Source organism: Electrophorus electricus, chromosome 18, assembly GCF_041902795.1.
Source record: "Electrophorus electricus isolate QZ-2024a chromosome 18, ASM4190279v1, whole genome shotgun sequence".
In the NCBI taxonomy this organism is placed as follows: domain Eukaryota; kingdom Metazoa; phylum Chordata; class Actinopteri; order Gymnotiformes; family Gymnotidae; genus Electrophorus; species Electrophorus electricus.
Genome location: NC_137514.1, coordinates 4,037,888 through 4,053,422, shown reverse-complemented (window position 1 = coordinate 4,053,422; position 15,535 = coordinate 4,037,888). Strand labels below are relative to the sequence as shown.

The following is a 15,535-nucleotide window of genomic DNA, read 5'->3' as shown; positions in this document are numbered from 1 at the left end:
TAAATCACAGTGGAAAATTAAATGTTAGTAAAGTGTTTTGTATTTTACTTAACTATTGACATCATTATTGTTACTTCACTAATGTTGAAAGCTTTCCTACTACTTTTAATTCCCTAGATCAAAAACTGCACATTTAAAGTCTCAGATGCTAACATAAGCTAAAGCCTTGAGTATGACCATAGATAGAAACCAGATATAAAGGTAATACTATATAAGAAAGACCTTTCAACATAGAAGTGTCCTAGAGTGACATAAACAAGTGTGATAGTAATTCATCCCTGGTTCTGGGCATTCCCAACCTGGCCATGCAAAGCAGGTACAGGAATGGCATAGAACAGGATGGCAAAGGTTATCTGACAGGTTTGTGAAGCCCAGAATTGTGTGTGTTAAATGATGACAGCATATGAATTAGTTATTGTCTTCTTTTTCTTTAGACAATTTCACAGTTAATGGGAATTCTAGAGGAGCTCCATGTGTGTTTCCATTCTTGTACCGTGGACATAATTACAGTGACTGTACTGATCTTAATTACCACTCCAAGTGGTGCAGCACGACTGATAACTATGATGGAGACAGGCAGTGGGGAGAATGCCTCAGTTATGGTAGTATCTTAGAATAGTTCCCATGTTTTATCATTTATATACAAACATATAACAAAATGTTTTTTGAGGAGACTCCTCTACGATGTTTTGCTTTTCAGATGTTTGCAAATCTCATAAAACTCTGTCTGACCCATGGCGAAATGTTGCCTTTTACACCACCTCTTTTCCTAACTGGACAATGAATGACAATAACCTGCAAGATGGGTGGTACAAATTCACTGGTATTGGTGGAGACCGCATTGTTTACTACTGCCCACACATCAGTCTGAGTTCGCCCAGTAATGAGCTTCTTAATAGTAGCAGAAGCTTCCAGAGTTCCTCGGCCTTCCACCTGTACACATGTGACATCAATACTCCTCAACTTTTACACTGTGGTGGAGCATTGGTCCTCTACTATCTCACAAAAAACAAAGGAATGTATATCACATGTGAGTATCAAACTTCATACCCTTTAGTTTGAAAGAGAGATAAAATGATGTTTTAAAGCTGTTTTAGTGAAATGTGACAAATATAATAAAAATGTTTTTAAGACAAAGTATTGTAGATTGCTATATCTTTTTTAACACCCAAGTGTTTTACTGCATTCTCTTCATTTGTTTGTTTGTTAATGTAAGCAGTGCAAGGCACCATTGCCACTGCTGTTCAGACATCAGAAGATTTGTTTGTCTTTATAAAAAAATTTAATCAAGATATTGTCAATGAATTTTCTTTTATAATACTGTTTCTACTCAAGTACAGAGTCATATAATGCATCACTGTACTGTTTCATAATTTGAATAACTGTTTTTCTGCTTTTCAAAAGGAAATAAACTCTAAATCTTTATGAGATATAAAGATATTCAATGACAATAGAATGAGTAATAATCATCATAATGAGTAGTGTGTGCTGATTTTTGATGTTCAGATCAATTAAATTGTAGAAAACGATGCCTATTCACTTGAGATCTTTTGTGGGGAACATTCTCTTTGGTTGCGTCAAACATATCTAGCACAATTTAATCATTTCCCTACTAAAACTCAAAAAAAAAAATTAAGCAACAAGTTAAATTGTATATATGTAAGTAGAATAGTCACCAAAACAATGCTGAAAGTTCAGCACCTCCAGTCTAGAAAGAGTATTGTAAATTAATTCTTGGTAAGTAATAAAATACATTTGTGTGTATGTCTGTGTATCTTTTATTTTGATAGTCTGTTCTTTACTTCACAGGTCATTCATCCTGCAGTGCATCTTCCTGTGGTGAGTATGCTCAGTGTAATCCTGTGGATGGTAGCTGTGTATGCAACTCTGGATTCTCCATACCTGAAGGATTCCTGCCCACAGGGGACTCTTATGGATGTACAGGTGCTGTTTCTTTTCTTTAGGTCTATTTTTGTCTATAGGTGCTGCTTCTTGTCTGCACTGCCATTCTCTAGAAGTACTTTTTGGCCATGCATTCATTGGTTAGAAATGATGGCATACAGCAGTGTCCAAAAAAAAATCCACTACAAATTGCTTGATATTTGCTCAGGGTTCTAATACAGATGTGTATTTTTTTCAGATAGCATTATCACACCATCTGAAGAATGCAAGGTATTTTTAAATGTGTTTGAACACACTATGTGTGTAGTGGGAGTGCAATGACATCATTTAGGCATATCTGTTAAAGTGACTTCTATTATTTCTTGCACTCTCTCCCCTTGTTTTGTGGTGATGAATTTCCACAAAGGGGTTGACGGTCTAGTGTTAAGATCTATTCGCATCAAGTACAATTTTTTTCAGACCAAAAAAAAGGAGGGAATAGACCCTATTGAGGCTGCACATGGCTAGCAGCTCATGAATGTGACATCACAGGAATATGACACACAGGAGGATTACATTACTACTGATCTTGGAACAGTTTTTACTACAAGAAGGGAAATAAACATAACGACGGTGGTAGCAGAAGGAAAAGGTTCAAAGGACATCAATACCTTTGCTACTACAGAGGAGAATTCCCTCACAGTTACAGTGAAAGATCGGGAATTGACTTTAGAAAGCGGTGGCACAGTTAGCTAAGAGAGCATTAAAGCATAGGGACGTGCTAGGGGAGGCACACGATGCAAGAGCCACGCTTGGGTCAGGTGATTTGTGGACAGCTGGATAGCATGTAGTAAGGCCACATCACCAAACAGAAGGCAAATGATGATTAGTTTTATTCAAGAACATGAAGTGCAAGGATGACATGCAAGAGTAGCTTCACATGGAAAAAAGGGACAATGGATAAGTTTGGAAAAATCAGAGAAGCAGAGAATCACCCGGCAAGAGCCATGGATGTGAGTTGTGTGTATAGAGGAAGTTATAACGTCTTTCCAACCCCACAAAACCTTGGACAGTGAGTAGGTGAAAATCCTTATAGTAAATTTATGTGTGATGGTTGGGACGCTGAAGCATATTTTATTAAGTTCAAGTTTGGTTTATTTGTCACATATTAGCGTGTAAGTTCAGTTTGTCACAGGGAAAATATTCATGAAGACATAATCAGGTGCTTAGCTCATTTGTAGGTTTATTCATTAATAAGCACATAGAAGTTAACTCTGTCCAGTAGTGCAAAGAGTAGAATGCAGGCTATAAATATTTGCAAAATAAATAATCACGTGACAAATCCATTCTGTCAAGTCAAAAGATGACCACTGGGTTTTCCACTGGGTTATCCATTGGGTTATAACTCCCAATGATTTTACACAGGTACAGTAAACCAGGGAATTCCTTAAAGTTACAATTATATGTCCAAAGCCCCATACAACAGACCATGGTGGTGGATTTGCTTTTGTATACCAATCTGTTTTGAAAATAAACCCTGTCCCTCTGCCTTTTGAATGTCTGATGGGAATGTCTGACTGGCTGACTGGCTCTGCTAAACCACCCATTGTTCAAGTTATGTATCATGCTCCTATGCCATATTCAAGTTTGTTTTTATGTAATTTGTCTTTACATTTAACATTTGCATTATGATTTGTCATCAGATTTTGTGAGTAGATGAATTTAACATGCGAATGTTCATGCGAATGTTCTTAAGATAATGCCTGTCTCTTCTCTTTGATATTCAGCTGTGTACAGAGTTTACTACTTATAAAAAAGACCATATACTTGATTTATTGGTATCTCTGGAGCTTTATAAGTAAAGCTAACATAACTGCTGTTATGTTTCAGATCACAAAGCAATTGTGATATTTTGATATTCCCATTACACTCTCTGTCAAAAATGTATCATTCATTTATATACAGAAACACAGAATTTCCTACTGTCACTCAGATTACTCAAACCTACATTACTGTATCATCTTCCTACTTCTCTTCTTAAATCCTGTTTGCCTTCACTCTCAATCATTAGTTATATAAACACATCTTTGTTTTCTGTTCAGGTTCCCTAGTTCCTGAGGTCCTGTTATTCAGTTTTAAATGTAATAGATCTTGTGTCCAATTTCCTTATTTCGTTAATGACATTACTCTCTCTCTCTCTCTCTCTCTCTCTCTCTCTCTCTCTTAGTACGCAACTTAAGAGCCTTGGTGTCATCTTGGATAGTACTCTATCACTGGAGCCCCACATTAAATAAACAACTTGTATCAGTTACTTTTATCTTAGAAATATTTCCAGATTTGCCCATTCTTTTCAAAAACTAGTGCAAAAGCATTAGTACATGCTTGATAACATCAAGGCTTGATTACTGTAATGCTCTATTTACTGGACTTCTTTTAACATTTCTCAACAACATTCAGCTGGCTCAGAATACTGCTGCTTGTATCATTACCTGTACTCGCCATCATCAACACATTTCATCTGTTCTTCTCAATCTTCACTGGCTATATATACAAGTATATAGATGTCAAGGTGTTGGTCCTAACATTTAAAGCAATTCAGGTCTTCTTCAGGATTACCTTTTCATGTTTACACCCTCTATAGTTTCTTTACACTCTGAATTAGTTAGTGTGTTGCTTGTGCAATACCACAAGCAAGATGTTGTTCTGCTACAATGATGCTATTTGTTTAGATTGTATTGGTTTGGAACTCAGTGTGAAAGATAATATTTAATATGTCTGTGTTCATTCTTAAAACTCAATGTATGGTTTTTTTGTCTGAAAAAAAATTGACTCTGTGTGAAAAGGCCTTTAATAACACATGCAACCCTGGGGATTTATTTAGTTATTTATTTTGCATTGCTTCATTATTTTGTATCCCTACTAAATAATGAACTTTTAAATTATTACTTACTCAGGATCTATTTTTGTTAGTATTTGACATTTTGTCATTTACTTTTCCTTGCAGTGTGATCCTGTGATTACCTTGTAAATGGCTATTAGTTACACTTTACTGTTGTCATAAATGATTTTTTTTTCCTGTGAAGAATTTCACAGCTGAGTGTGCAGAGGAATTCCTGGAGAACATTCAGAACATGACAGTTCAAGAGTTACCACACAAAGTAAGACAGTTATTTCCTTATTATGAATATAAGGGGTTTTGTGGACAGGATGTTTTTCATTTGAATATGTAGTAATGCATATCTCTCTGGCTGTTTAGACTGTGGAAAAATATTTGGCATATATGGTAGAGAATTGCACAAATCTTCTGGAAAACACAGATACTGGCCAAAATGTTCTGATTTCTTATGGGAATGCTATACTGAAAGCCACTGAGAAACTGGTGTCTACACTGGTGAAGCATACAGAAACCTATTATGTCTCCAACATCACTTTCCAAACTTTAGGTATAATGCCGATTATAAACTGAATACCACTAGTTACATCTCTAACACTGTAAACTTGTATTTAGTGTTTCTGATACAGCTTTATGCCACATTGGTTATGTTTTCAAGGGCAAATTAACCTCTTCTATTAAAGGCTAACTGATTATTCTCATTTTAAGAATTTTCAATGTTTCAATTTTCAAATTTTCTGAATTTTCAATTTTATTTATTTAATTTAAGAAACCATTAATTCCATTCTAGAAATAGAAAGTTAGAACATCCCTGACACTTGACTTCTATATTTCCAGAGGCTGAAGTTTTTGTGGTCGGACCTAAGGCCTCCTTGAGTGAAATCACTCTAAATACAAGCAACGCATACATGGATATTGATCTTATTGGGATTTCGAAGAATAACAATGGTATAGCAGTAATCTTCACACATTTAACATTGTAAACAATACGTATTACATCTTAATTGGAATGTAGGGATTTGAAAACAATAAATCACATTGTGGATCACATGGTTCTGACACTATTAAGCCAAAAAATACTGAGTTATCGCTTGTGACAGTCAGGACTGATTGCTTAATTTTTTGGCTTTAATGGTCTATATTAGAGGTGTCAGACTCATTTTAAGTAATAGGCAACATAGTATACTTATACTATATTTGTTTTCAAGTGGGCCGGATCAGTAACGCAGCTAAGTAAGAATCAATCAAAAACACATCAACAAATCACAGCTGAATAAAATAGAATAGTAGAATCACATTTTTGCTTCTAGTTCATGATTGTTCAGTTAAAAAACATATAATCATCCAGAAGATGATTCCAATTTAAGAGATTCTAGATTCATTTGGTGGGCCTGATTAAAACCATAATCGAGTCAGTCTCTTTCTGTGGGCTGTAAGTTTGACACACCTGGTATATATGAATGGGGTAGAATGAATTGTTGGGTGTAGCAGATTACACTTTAGCTTATTGTTGAGTGTAGCAGAGTAGACTGCATTTGGCAGATGCATTTGGCAGGTCATCCAAGTCAACTTACAATTCCAAGCATTTTACAGAGGTAGGTGAATGTAGTTTTAGGAGTCCTGTCTTATCCTGTCTAAGGACTCTTATTGGTATGGCATAGAGCATTTGCCCTGATGGGTTCCCCACAGGAGTACATGCCCATTATGCCACCCACCATACATTATGCCACCCACCAGCAGTTTTCCATAGTTATGCACCATTGAGTTAGTGTTGGTGTCACTCAGACCCTCTAGATAGCGGATCTGGTCCAGTTGCACTGGCTACACCACACACATTCTCCCAGTGTCCTTATATATTCGGTTTGCAAAGACTAAGTTCCACCGATACATGGTGATGGAAGGCTGGCACAAGTGTCAGCCATGGATAAAGGTCACACCCAATTGTGGAGAGGAGCATTTCAAGCAAGGAAGTCAAAGGCTAGGATGACAATGCGGCTGGCAGCTTTAGCTTTGGAAAGTGTTTCAGGTGTTTGTGTTGGAAGGAGGCTTGTGGCAGAGCAGAGAGAGGAGGTCTCTAGATGCTGAAGCACAAGCAAGCTTCACAAACAACAGGGACATATCTTCTTGATTAGAAGGTATTTAAAAGTAGTATTGAACCTTTTCCCCTGGAAATACTGTTACACAACTGTTAATTTCCAATAACCACAGTAGCCAGATTTAAAAAAAAAATGCCTCTATAGTTTATTTTTATATGAACTTCAGGGTCAGCTGCTGTGGCATTTATAAGCTACTCCAACATGTTGAGCTTTCTGAAACCCAGCTTCTTCAACACAACTAACAACACAGTGAAGACCATGATGTCCACTGTGGTGTCAGTTACTCTCCCAAAAACCAACAATACACATCTCACTGAACCAGTCAACTTTACCCTGAAACATATTGTGGTAGGTTATTTAAAAATCTTTTTTTTATTATTATTATTATTTTAATACAAGTAACAAATAGGCTATTATTAAAGTGAATGAATATGGAAATAATACTAAATACAGCTGCCAGATTATTTAGTGATAAAAACTAATGTCAAGTCTATAAGTTGTTTGTGGTAACTGGCTGGCCCCACACACATTTTATGGGAATCTCTTTTCTCCCATTTGTTACATCCAAAATCATATAGTCTCCTGTAGCCCCAGATAGGGACAAAGATAAATGCTCCAGGATACCAATATCCACTGCACTAGCTCCCCCCATCATCCTGTATGGCTCCTCCCATCCACATATATGGCCCCTCCCATCCTCCTGTATGGCTCCTCCCATCCTCCTGTATGGCTCCTCCCATCCACCTGTTTGGTTCCTTTATGGTTTACCTCTTGGGCATGACGTGTTTTCTAGGGCTGTTCTGGTATTACTGTTTGTTTAACAAAGGGTAACCTCACACAGTCCAGGTGGACAGCCTTAACAAGCTTTATTTATAACACTACAGAACTGTCAAAAAACAGGCATAAATAAGCAACAAGATGAAGGCTACACCATACATAAGGTAAATACAAAAATATAGTTGAGTTACCAGTTGAAGTTCAAAAGCCAAAGCAAATCTTGGATCCTGTTTGGGGTGAGGAAAAGTAATAAATATTATACACAACATGTTCCAAAGTTTTAGAAAGTAAAGAGAGGACAGAGAACAGTAGCTGCTGACATCAGAGGACTTGGGAATATGAAGATGGAGGAGTGAATGTCTCTAACATTTTGCTTCAACCAGACAAAAGTGTGCAAATTTTGGTCAGAAACTAACAACAAAACACAGAATATGAGGAAAGAAATAGAATACAGAAATCTAAGCAACATAAATCTAAACAATAGAGATCAAGTAAGTTGGATCAATGGAAGGAAACTTAAGGTACTTGATTTCTAATCAGAAGGTTGCTGATTCAAGTCCAGCCACTGTTGGGCCCCTGAATAAGATCCGTTGTACTCTGCCATAAATGTAAACATGGAGAATGATGTATGAAGCCATCTAAAACATTTTTCAGACAGTTTAATTTCCTTGTTTTCTCTTGCCTAGGAATTGGATCCTGAAGGCTTTCTCTCCTGTGTTTACTGGAAGGAAACTGAATGGGTTGTTGATGGCTGTATCATCATCCAGTCCAACAGTAATCAAACTGTGTGCTCTTGTATTCACCTCTCTACCTTTGCACTCATCATGCAGACTAACCCAGGCAAGGTAAGACACCACGATGTATAACATATAGGGTAAGAGAACATGGGAGAGTATGGTGTTTACCATGATAATACTCCCAGACTGTCTGTACTATTTCAGCTTAAAGTAAGATAGGTTGGGATACACAAACAATGTGGACTATCGAGAAGTCTCAGAGGTCTGGGTTGTGAAAGAGAATGTCAAGAAAAGCAAAGCAAAGCTTTCACATCAAAACAGCTATTGTGTTAATCAGTTCCTTTAAGTGTTTGAGGGTTTAGCTTTGAATAATATTTCCTGCTTATATCAAGATTGTTGGTAAATTGTTGCCTACAAACAATCATGGTGTTAGTATGCTACATTACCTAGCTGTGCTCAAATGTACAATTCTCAGTGAAAAACATAACAGTTAGTGTCACTAGCTACCTAATAAATACTTTGGTGCAATTTAATGTAAGAAAGGTTAGATAACTAATAGTACTTAAATTTAACTATGGAGTTCATTAACTGGCAATGCCAAGTTCAAATTTGTCTGAATGTGTTGAAAGGTCTATAAATAGCTACTCAATATGAAAATAATCTTTAAAAAGTCCAGTTTTATAAGTGAAACCAAAAATGATCCTGGACTTATAATAGGTAGTTACCTAAATTGGTATACCTTATGTTCTCATTCACTTGAAATTAGCTAGTTAGCTTGTTAACATACATATATCATGCCATACAGGATATGTTAAATGTGCTTGGTGGTAGACGATTATTACAGATTTTCAAACATAATATTGCTGTCATGATGCATTGGCAGAAATTTGATTCTACTCGACTATTTGTTCATTGGCTGGCTAGCTAGCTGTCATGATGTAATTGACTGAATCAAATTATACATCTTGGTTATTCACAGTAGCTGTACGACTTTCAGATTGTCACAATTTTCTCCCAGATTGTCCTTCTCCTAGTTTCCATCTGAATGAAGAATGTGCCAGTCCAAAGTAATCAGTCTACTGCCTATATTTTCAGAGCTGCATAGTCTCCTGGATCAAGTGAGAAAGTTAAAGAGGGAGCTTTCCAGTTTCTTCTAAATATTTATTCAAAATATTTTATCATGGTGGAATATTTAATCCATTAAACTATCTGGTATTCATATAAAGTTTTCTGATCACAGACAAAATACATCTTCAGACAAGGTTTAAGATGAAAGACATTCATACTCCTCCTGGATGGCATAGTTCTTTCAGCTATGTCAAATACATATGTTTTAGACAACTACTTTACCATACCTTTAGTTACTGAATTATTAGTCACCCACTAAGAGGACAAAGGAAAAAGAAAACTAAACAAGGAAGTTTCCTTATCCAGGTCATTCAAAAAATAAATAAATACATACAATACAATCAAAATAAAAAGTGGTTTATGAGTAACCACATATTTTTGTGGGTGTTTTTTTTTTTTCCAACATACTCTACATATAAATACTATAATCTAGCATGCCATACATCTAAAAATTACTTCAAGATTATAAGACACTTTTAATTGTTCTATTCTATAGTATTTATGTATTTTTTCTCTAGTGTATCTAAAATATATGAAGTTATACTATCATTTTTTAAAGCAGTTATATATACAGTTGTACAAAACAATCATATGAGAGTCACCTTCATTCCCATCTCCTGAGTTATCAAAGACAAAGCTTTGAGCAATAAAACTTTCCTGTGCAAATCTCTGAAATACGCTTTCATTACTTTTTCATTGTGAGACTAAAAGTATGTTTTTGTCAGATCTATAAACATGATAATTTGAGTTTCCTGCAAGGCTCTGTAGTTTCTTTAAATGTGTTGTCATTTCTATTGTTACATGCTGTTACTGTTAAAAACATAGAAAGGTGACAAATAAAATAGGTAGACAGTTTTAATTTAGTGGGTCAATGTGTATATTTACTTCAGCTGAATCCTAACCCAACTGTTTAGTAGTGTGTAAGATGGGTTTTTGGGGGTGATTTTTTTGTGCTTCAAATATTTTTTTCTAAAAACTATATTTTCTGGATGCCTTTACTTTTCTATACTGCATGTGTGGAGTGACTTAATTATAGAGCCATGCATGAGGCAAACCAGGTAGCAAGCAGAAAAGTACAGATAGGCAGGGCAATATAAGTACAGACAGGCATGTTAGTAGACAGGCAGGGCAGTCAAATCCAGAACATGTAACCAAGCATGGGTTCAATACTTTGCCATAGAATGCACTCTACATTATCGCTTTACAACTTGTCTAGTGGTAATTTTTTATGTAAATTAAGAAGACTTTTGATAATGTTTCCATTAATATTATAGCTGTTTTGGTGAATACACTGTTTTGGAGAATTATTATTTCAGGATAAGAATGAATGATTAGATCACTGTGAACTTTCATCTTTAGGTTTATTTGGATTGTGTTAGTTTATCAGGGTTGTGTTTTTAATGAAACATTTTACACATCTGCTCAGTAATGAAACATGCATCCAGAAGGCTTGAAATTAACTACAAGATGGGCAAGTTTCTATTTTGTTGTATTTTATATGAACTGAAATGTTTGCTAACTAGGAATAACTTTTACCTGCAGCCTTTAATAATCCTGAGTAATCTTGTTTTTCTAGTTTTCATTTATTTTAGTTAGTGTGTATAGACTGTTTTAGTGCATGGACTGAAAGATTTAGCATCCAGACCAAGTAAATGGCATAATTTTATTTTGTTTTGTGTTTCGGGAAAGTCTCTGAAGGATTCTGTTTTGGGACACTGAATACAGCTAATTACAAGGGTCAAAAATATTTTCTAATGAAAAGAAACATCTACCTGTAACATAACAAAGATTTATATCTGGGCAGGACTAAAACAGTCAGACTAGTGCTATCTAAAGTAATTCTCTCAGGGCAAGAGGGAGAAAAAACACCAATGTGGCTGATCTACACAGAAATAAATTTGCAGAGAAGTACCCATGAAAGAAAAATGCCTCCAAATACTTATAATGGATATTTTATAGTGCTTATAATAGCTATTTAAACCATATAGTTTCTTGTTAAAAAACACAAGAAAAATAAATTATGTTTAGAACAGCTGTTAGATACTGTAGGTAAACCAGGATTTAAAAATGCTATTAGAAAACATTAGAGCAATTTTTATTACTTTAATTGTTGTTTAAAGGCTGATTGACCTACATGGCACAAGCCTTATACTTTCAGCCACATAACTGCATCATGTAAGTGTATATTTGCTGACTAAATCTTCTCCACCATTGATGCATATTATTTAATAATAGTAAATATGTTTAATGCTTCTTTTAAGAGGTGTCATCTTTAAATCTGAACTTGGTTTGACAACTAAATCTTTGGATACATTAGGTGCAAAGAGATGAACTGGATCTCTTGGAGCTGCTGAACAAAGTGGCCATGTCAGTGGGACTGGTATTCCTCAGCTTGGCTCTACTGACCTTTGCACTTTGCCCACGGAGTCAAACAGTAACCAACATAGCTTTGATCAACCTGTGTACAAGCCTGCTTCTGGCTCACATCATATTCCTGCTAATACAACACTTCCTGCACACCATAAAGCTTTACCAGGTGAGTAAAATCACCAACATATAGTCAGACTAGTTATTATATACATATACTTTATCAAAATGAGCTCAATACATGTAAATAATTTCACGCTGCATTCACTCTGCTGTAGGAAATAATTACTTTGTTACTGAAACTAGGTTATTTAATGAATGACATACTCAGTACTGTAACATAATACTCTCTGTCTGTCTGTCCCTCTCTCTCTCTCTCTCTCTGTGTGTCCAGCTTATGTGCACTGCATTAGCAGGTGTTCTGCACTTCTTTTTTCTTTCAGCATTTGTGTGGATGTTCTTAGATGCTGTACTGCTGTTCATTGCTATGAGGAACCTATCAAGGATCAGATCAAAGCAGGAGGAGGTGCTAAACTGGAAATGTCTAATTATAATTGGATATGTTATTCCACTTGTTATAGTGGGTGTGTCTGCTGGACTGTTTCTTGATGGATATGGCAGTGAACAGTGAGTGCAGAGAGTGTTTAAGAAATCTGGGTGGAAGTTAATTTGGAAAAAAACAACAACAATGTTTTCATCAGGAAAAAGAACATATCATATGCATTCTCTCAACTACATATAGATGCTGGCTTAAGAAAGACGGGGAATTCTTATGGAGTTTTCTGGGTCCTGTTTGCTTTGTTCTCACAGTAAGTGCTTAAGATAAAAGATTTTAGGAATGGGTGAATATTTACAACACTGTTTAATGCAACAATAATGCTGTAAATTTCACTGGAATTTTCAATGCTGTCAGTGGGTTTAGTAAACCTGCAACAATGTGTCACTGTTTTTCATAAGGGTATTAACAAAACTGAAACAGGGTCTCACATGGTTTACGTACTATCCATAACATCTTATGGGAGGGTTGTGATGGGATGTTGCAGTAATATATTAGTATTTTGCTTCATTAATTAGGATGATTTTCCCTCATTTGTGTGTGCAGTCAAATGGGATCATCTTCATCATTATCGTGGCCAGCTTCACCTATACTCTGAAGCACCGGGACAGTGAGATCTTGCAAATGAATCAGAACAGAGCTACTAAGAAACTTATTAAGAGTGTCACGCTTAAAATTATGGCCCAGTCGGTCATCCTCGGTTGTCCCTGGATCCTGGGGTTCTTCACAAGAGGCAATGAGGTGGTGGAGATTCTCTTCTTGGTCCTCAACTCCCAGCAGGGCACCTTCATCTTCCTGGTCCACTGTGTCTTCAACCAAGAGGTCAGCCATCACCTGCTCTGCATAAGAGTTAACCATAACTTTCACTTTTACACCTAATGGTCTATATTGTTTTCTACATTGATCTTTATGAATATAAATGGCTCCAATGCATAGAACTGAAGATTTAAGGTTGTAATGTAATCAGAAGAGACAGGCCAGGTGAACCAGCTTGCAGTTAAAATCTGTCTCTCCTGCATGTGGTTAAGGAAAGCCTACTTGTATGTCAACCTTTGTGGCAGTAGGCTGCTGGAGCAACTAAACACAGAGGTGTTGCAAGTGCATAATAAAGTTCTCTATTAAGATGATAGACAGAAACTGAGCCAAATGGTATAAAGAAGAAACAAACAACATAATGAAAACAAAACACAGGCTAAAGGGAACCCCAAAAAAGGGACCTAACACAATGAGAACAAAGCAGAAACCAAATGATAACTCAACAGGAAAACAGACAACACAAAACAATGGGCAGCTTAGAAAAACCATAAAACAATTGCAAACTCACACAGGGACCAAGGAGGCAGATTAAAAGACTGTCATTGGAGATGCAGGAAGAATGAATGAATGATAATGAATGAATGATTGGTACACAGGTGTAACAAACAAATAAAAGGCAGGGAAAATCAAAATGAAGCAGAACAATACTAGGACTAAAACAACTAAACACACGGCAGGCATCGCTGTAGGAACTGAGATGCCAGGGGCGGGAAAACCATGACATAACCAAATAGATTAGCTTCAAAATATTATTACAGCAGTGTTGTAACTTCCATGTATCATTTTGAAAACAATATCTTTACAATGACAACATAGTTACAATTATATTTGTCTACTATAATAATTTAACTTTTTTTTAACAAGCAGGTCTAATTTAAAACAAGATTTTTTGTACTGCTTCATATTGTCTTATTTCCAGGTCAGACAACAGTACAGGAAGTGGTTGAAGGTGTTTTGCTCTTGCAAGTCTACCACTGTGACACATGTTCAGAAGACGTTTGCAGGAAGCTTAGCTGCACATTCAAACTAAGATGAAAGTTAACACCATATGGTCAGTTTGACAGCAGCAACAACAACTGCATAGAAGACTAAGGGGACTCCTTCTAAATGCAAAGGGCAGTATGATATGCTCAAATAAGGGATGGTATGATGTTGGTATTATCCTTCAGATTGCCTTCTCTTGCCTTCCATAACATCATTCTGTTATTTGATCTTTTATTTGATATTTTAAAGTTATATAAGTTCATTATTTTTTTATAGTACTAATAATATTAATTTAGTTTTTAAATATAGTATTAATTTAGTTTTAATAGTAGCTGCATAATGCCTTCTCCCCCTGCATAACATCATTCTGTTATTTCATATTTTAGCTGATATTTTTGTTATATAAATTCATTAATTTAATTTTTATAGTAATAATAGTATTAATTTAGTTTTTAAAGTAGCTGCATAATGCTTTCTCCCACTGCATAACATCATAATTTATCTGATCTTTTAATTGATATTTTTAAGTTAGATAATTTCATTAATTTAGTTTTTATAGTACATTAGTTCATTTAATAGATTGCAATTCATTTATTCTGCCAACTGAAAACAAATCTGAACAATCATCAGATTTGTGTTACTGATTGGACAAGAAAGTTTAGAAAAAATGAAAATGCATCTTAAAAATAATGCAGTGCTTATGTAATTAACAAGCAAAATGTCCTGGCAGTTCTTGTTACTTTGTAAATATATAAACAGAGTGCAATATGCAAAATTCCTTTTTTTTTTCCCAAATTTAAATATACATGAATTTACTGTATCTCATGTTCATACACATTAAAAAAAAAACTGTTTTGATAATTTCTAATTTGCACTACAGTGGTTCTTAACAATGTACAATGTAGACTATAGTGCAATGTTCCATATCATAAATACATGGTAACAATTAAATAAACATTTCTGTCACTGCAGCTTTTCTCTTTAATTGATTTAAGACACATCCCTGCCTTCTATTGCCATAAGACATGTGCCTACAAACGCAGCAGTTTGGTGCAGCATTCCAGTGGCAAAACATCATGACACAGCTGCCTTCCAAGGTACCTTCATCTGGCCATGTTTGAAGGCAGCACATGTATGCTTCTCAGGAAACACAATGCTATAGTTCTATTTACCAGACTAGTGTTCCATAAAATGTTTATAAACAAGGGGGACAAACTGCTGCTTTTTTGTTTCAACAATCAAAAATTATACTTTGCCAAAAGCAGTTCACATGATTTATCACAATTTTAATATGAACTGG

The 15,535-nt window shown here is 35.5% G+C and overlaps 1 protein-coding gene across 1 annotated transcript; it reads left to right on the top strand.

Annotated features, from left to right (window-relative positions):
• The first annotated feature begins 305 nt into the window (after window positions 1–305).
• Window positions 306–15,192, top strand: LOC113588431 (adhesion G protein-coupled receptor E3-like). The gene is made up of 15 exons (XM_081701578.1): window positions 306–360; window positions 435–602; window positions 701–1,030; window positions 1,810–1,944; window positions 2,141–2,172; window positions 4,965–5,039; window positions 5,138–5,324; window positions 5,612–5,722; window positions 7,037–7,218; window positions 8,334–8,492; window positions 11,830–12,048; window positions 12,274–12,506; window positions 12,622–12,688; window positions 12,982–13,257; window positions 14,171–15,192. The coding sequence occupies exons 1-15, from the start codon at window positions 306–308 to the stop codon at window positions 14,279–14,281; spliced, it is 2,340 nt and encodes a 779-aa protein (XP_081557704.1). The 3' UTR covers window positions 14,282–15,192.
• Window positions 15,193–15,535: the final 343 nt, after the last annotated feature.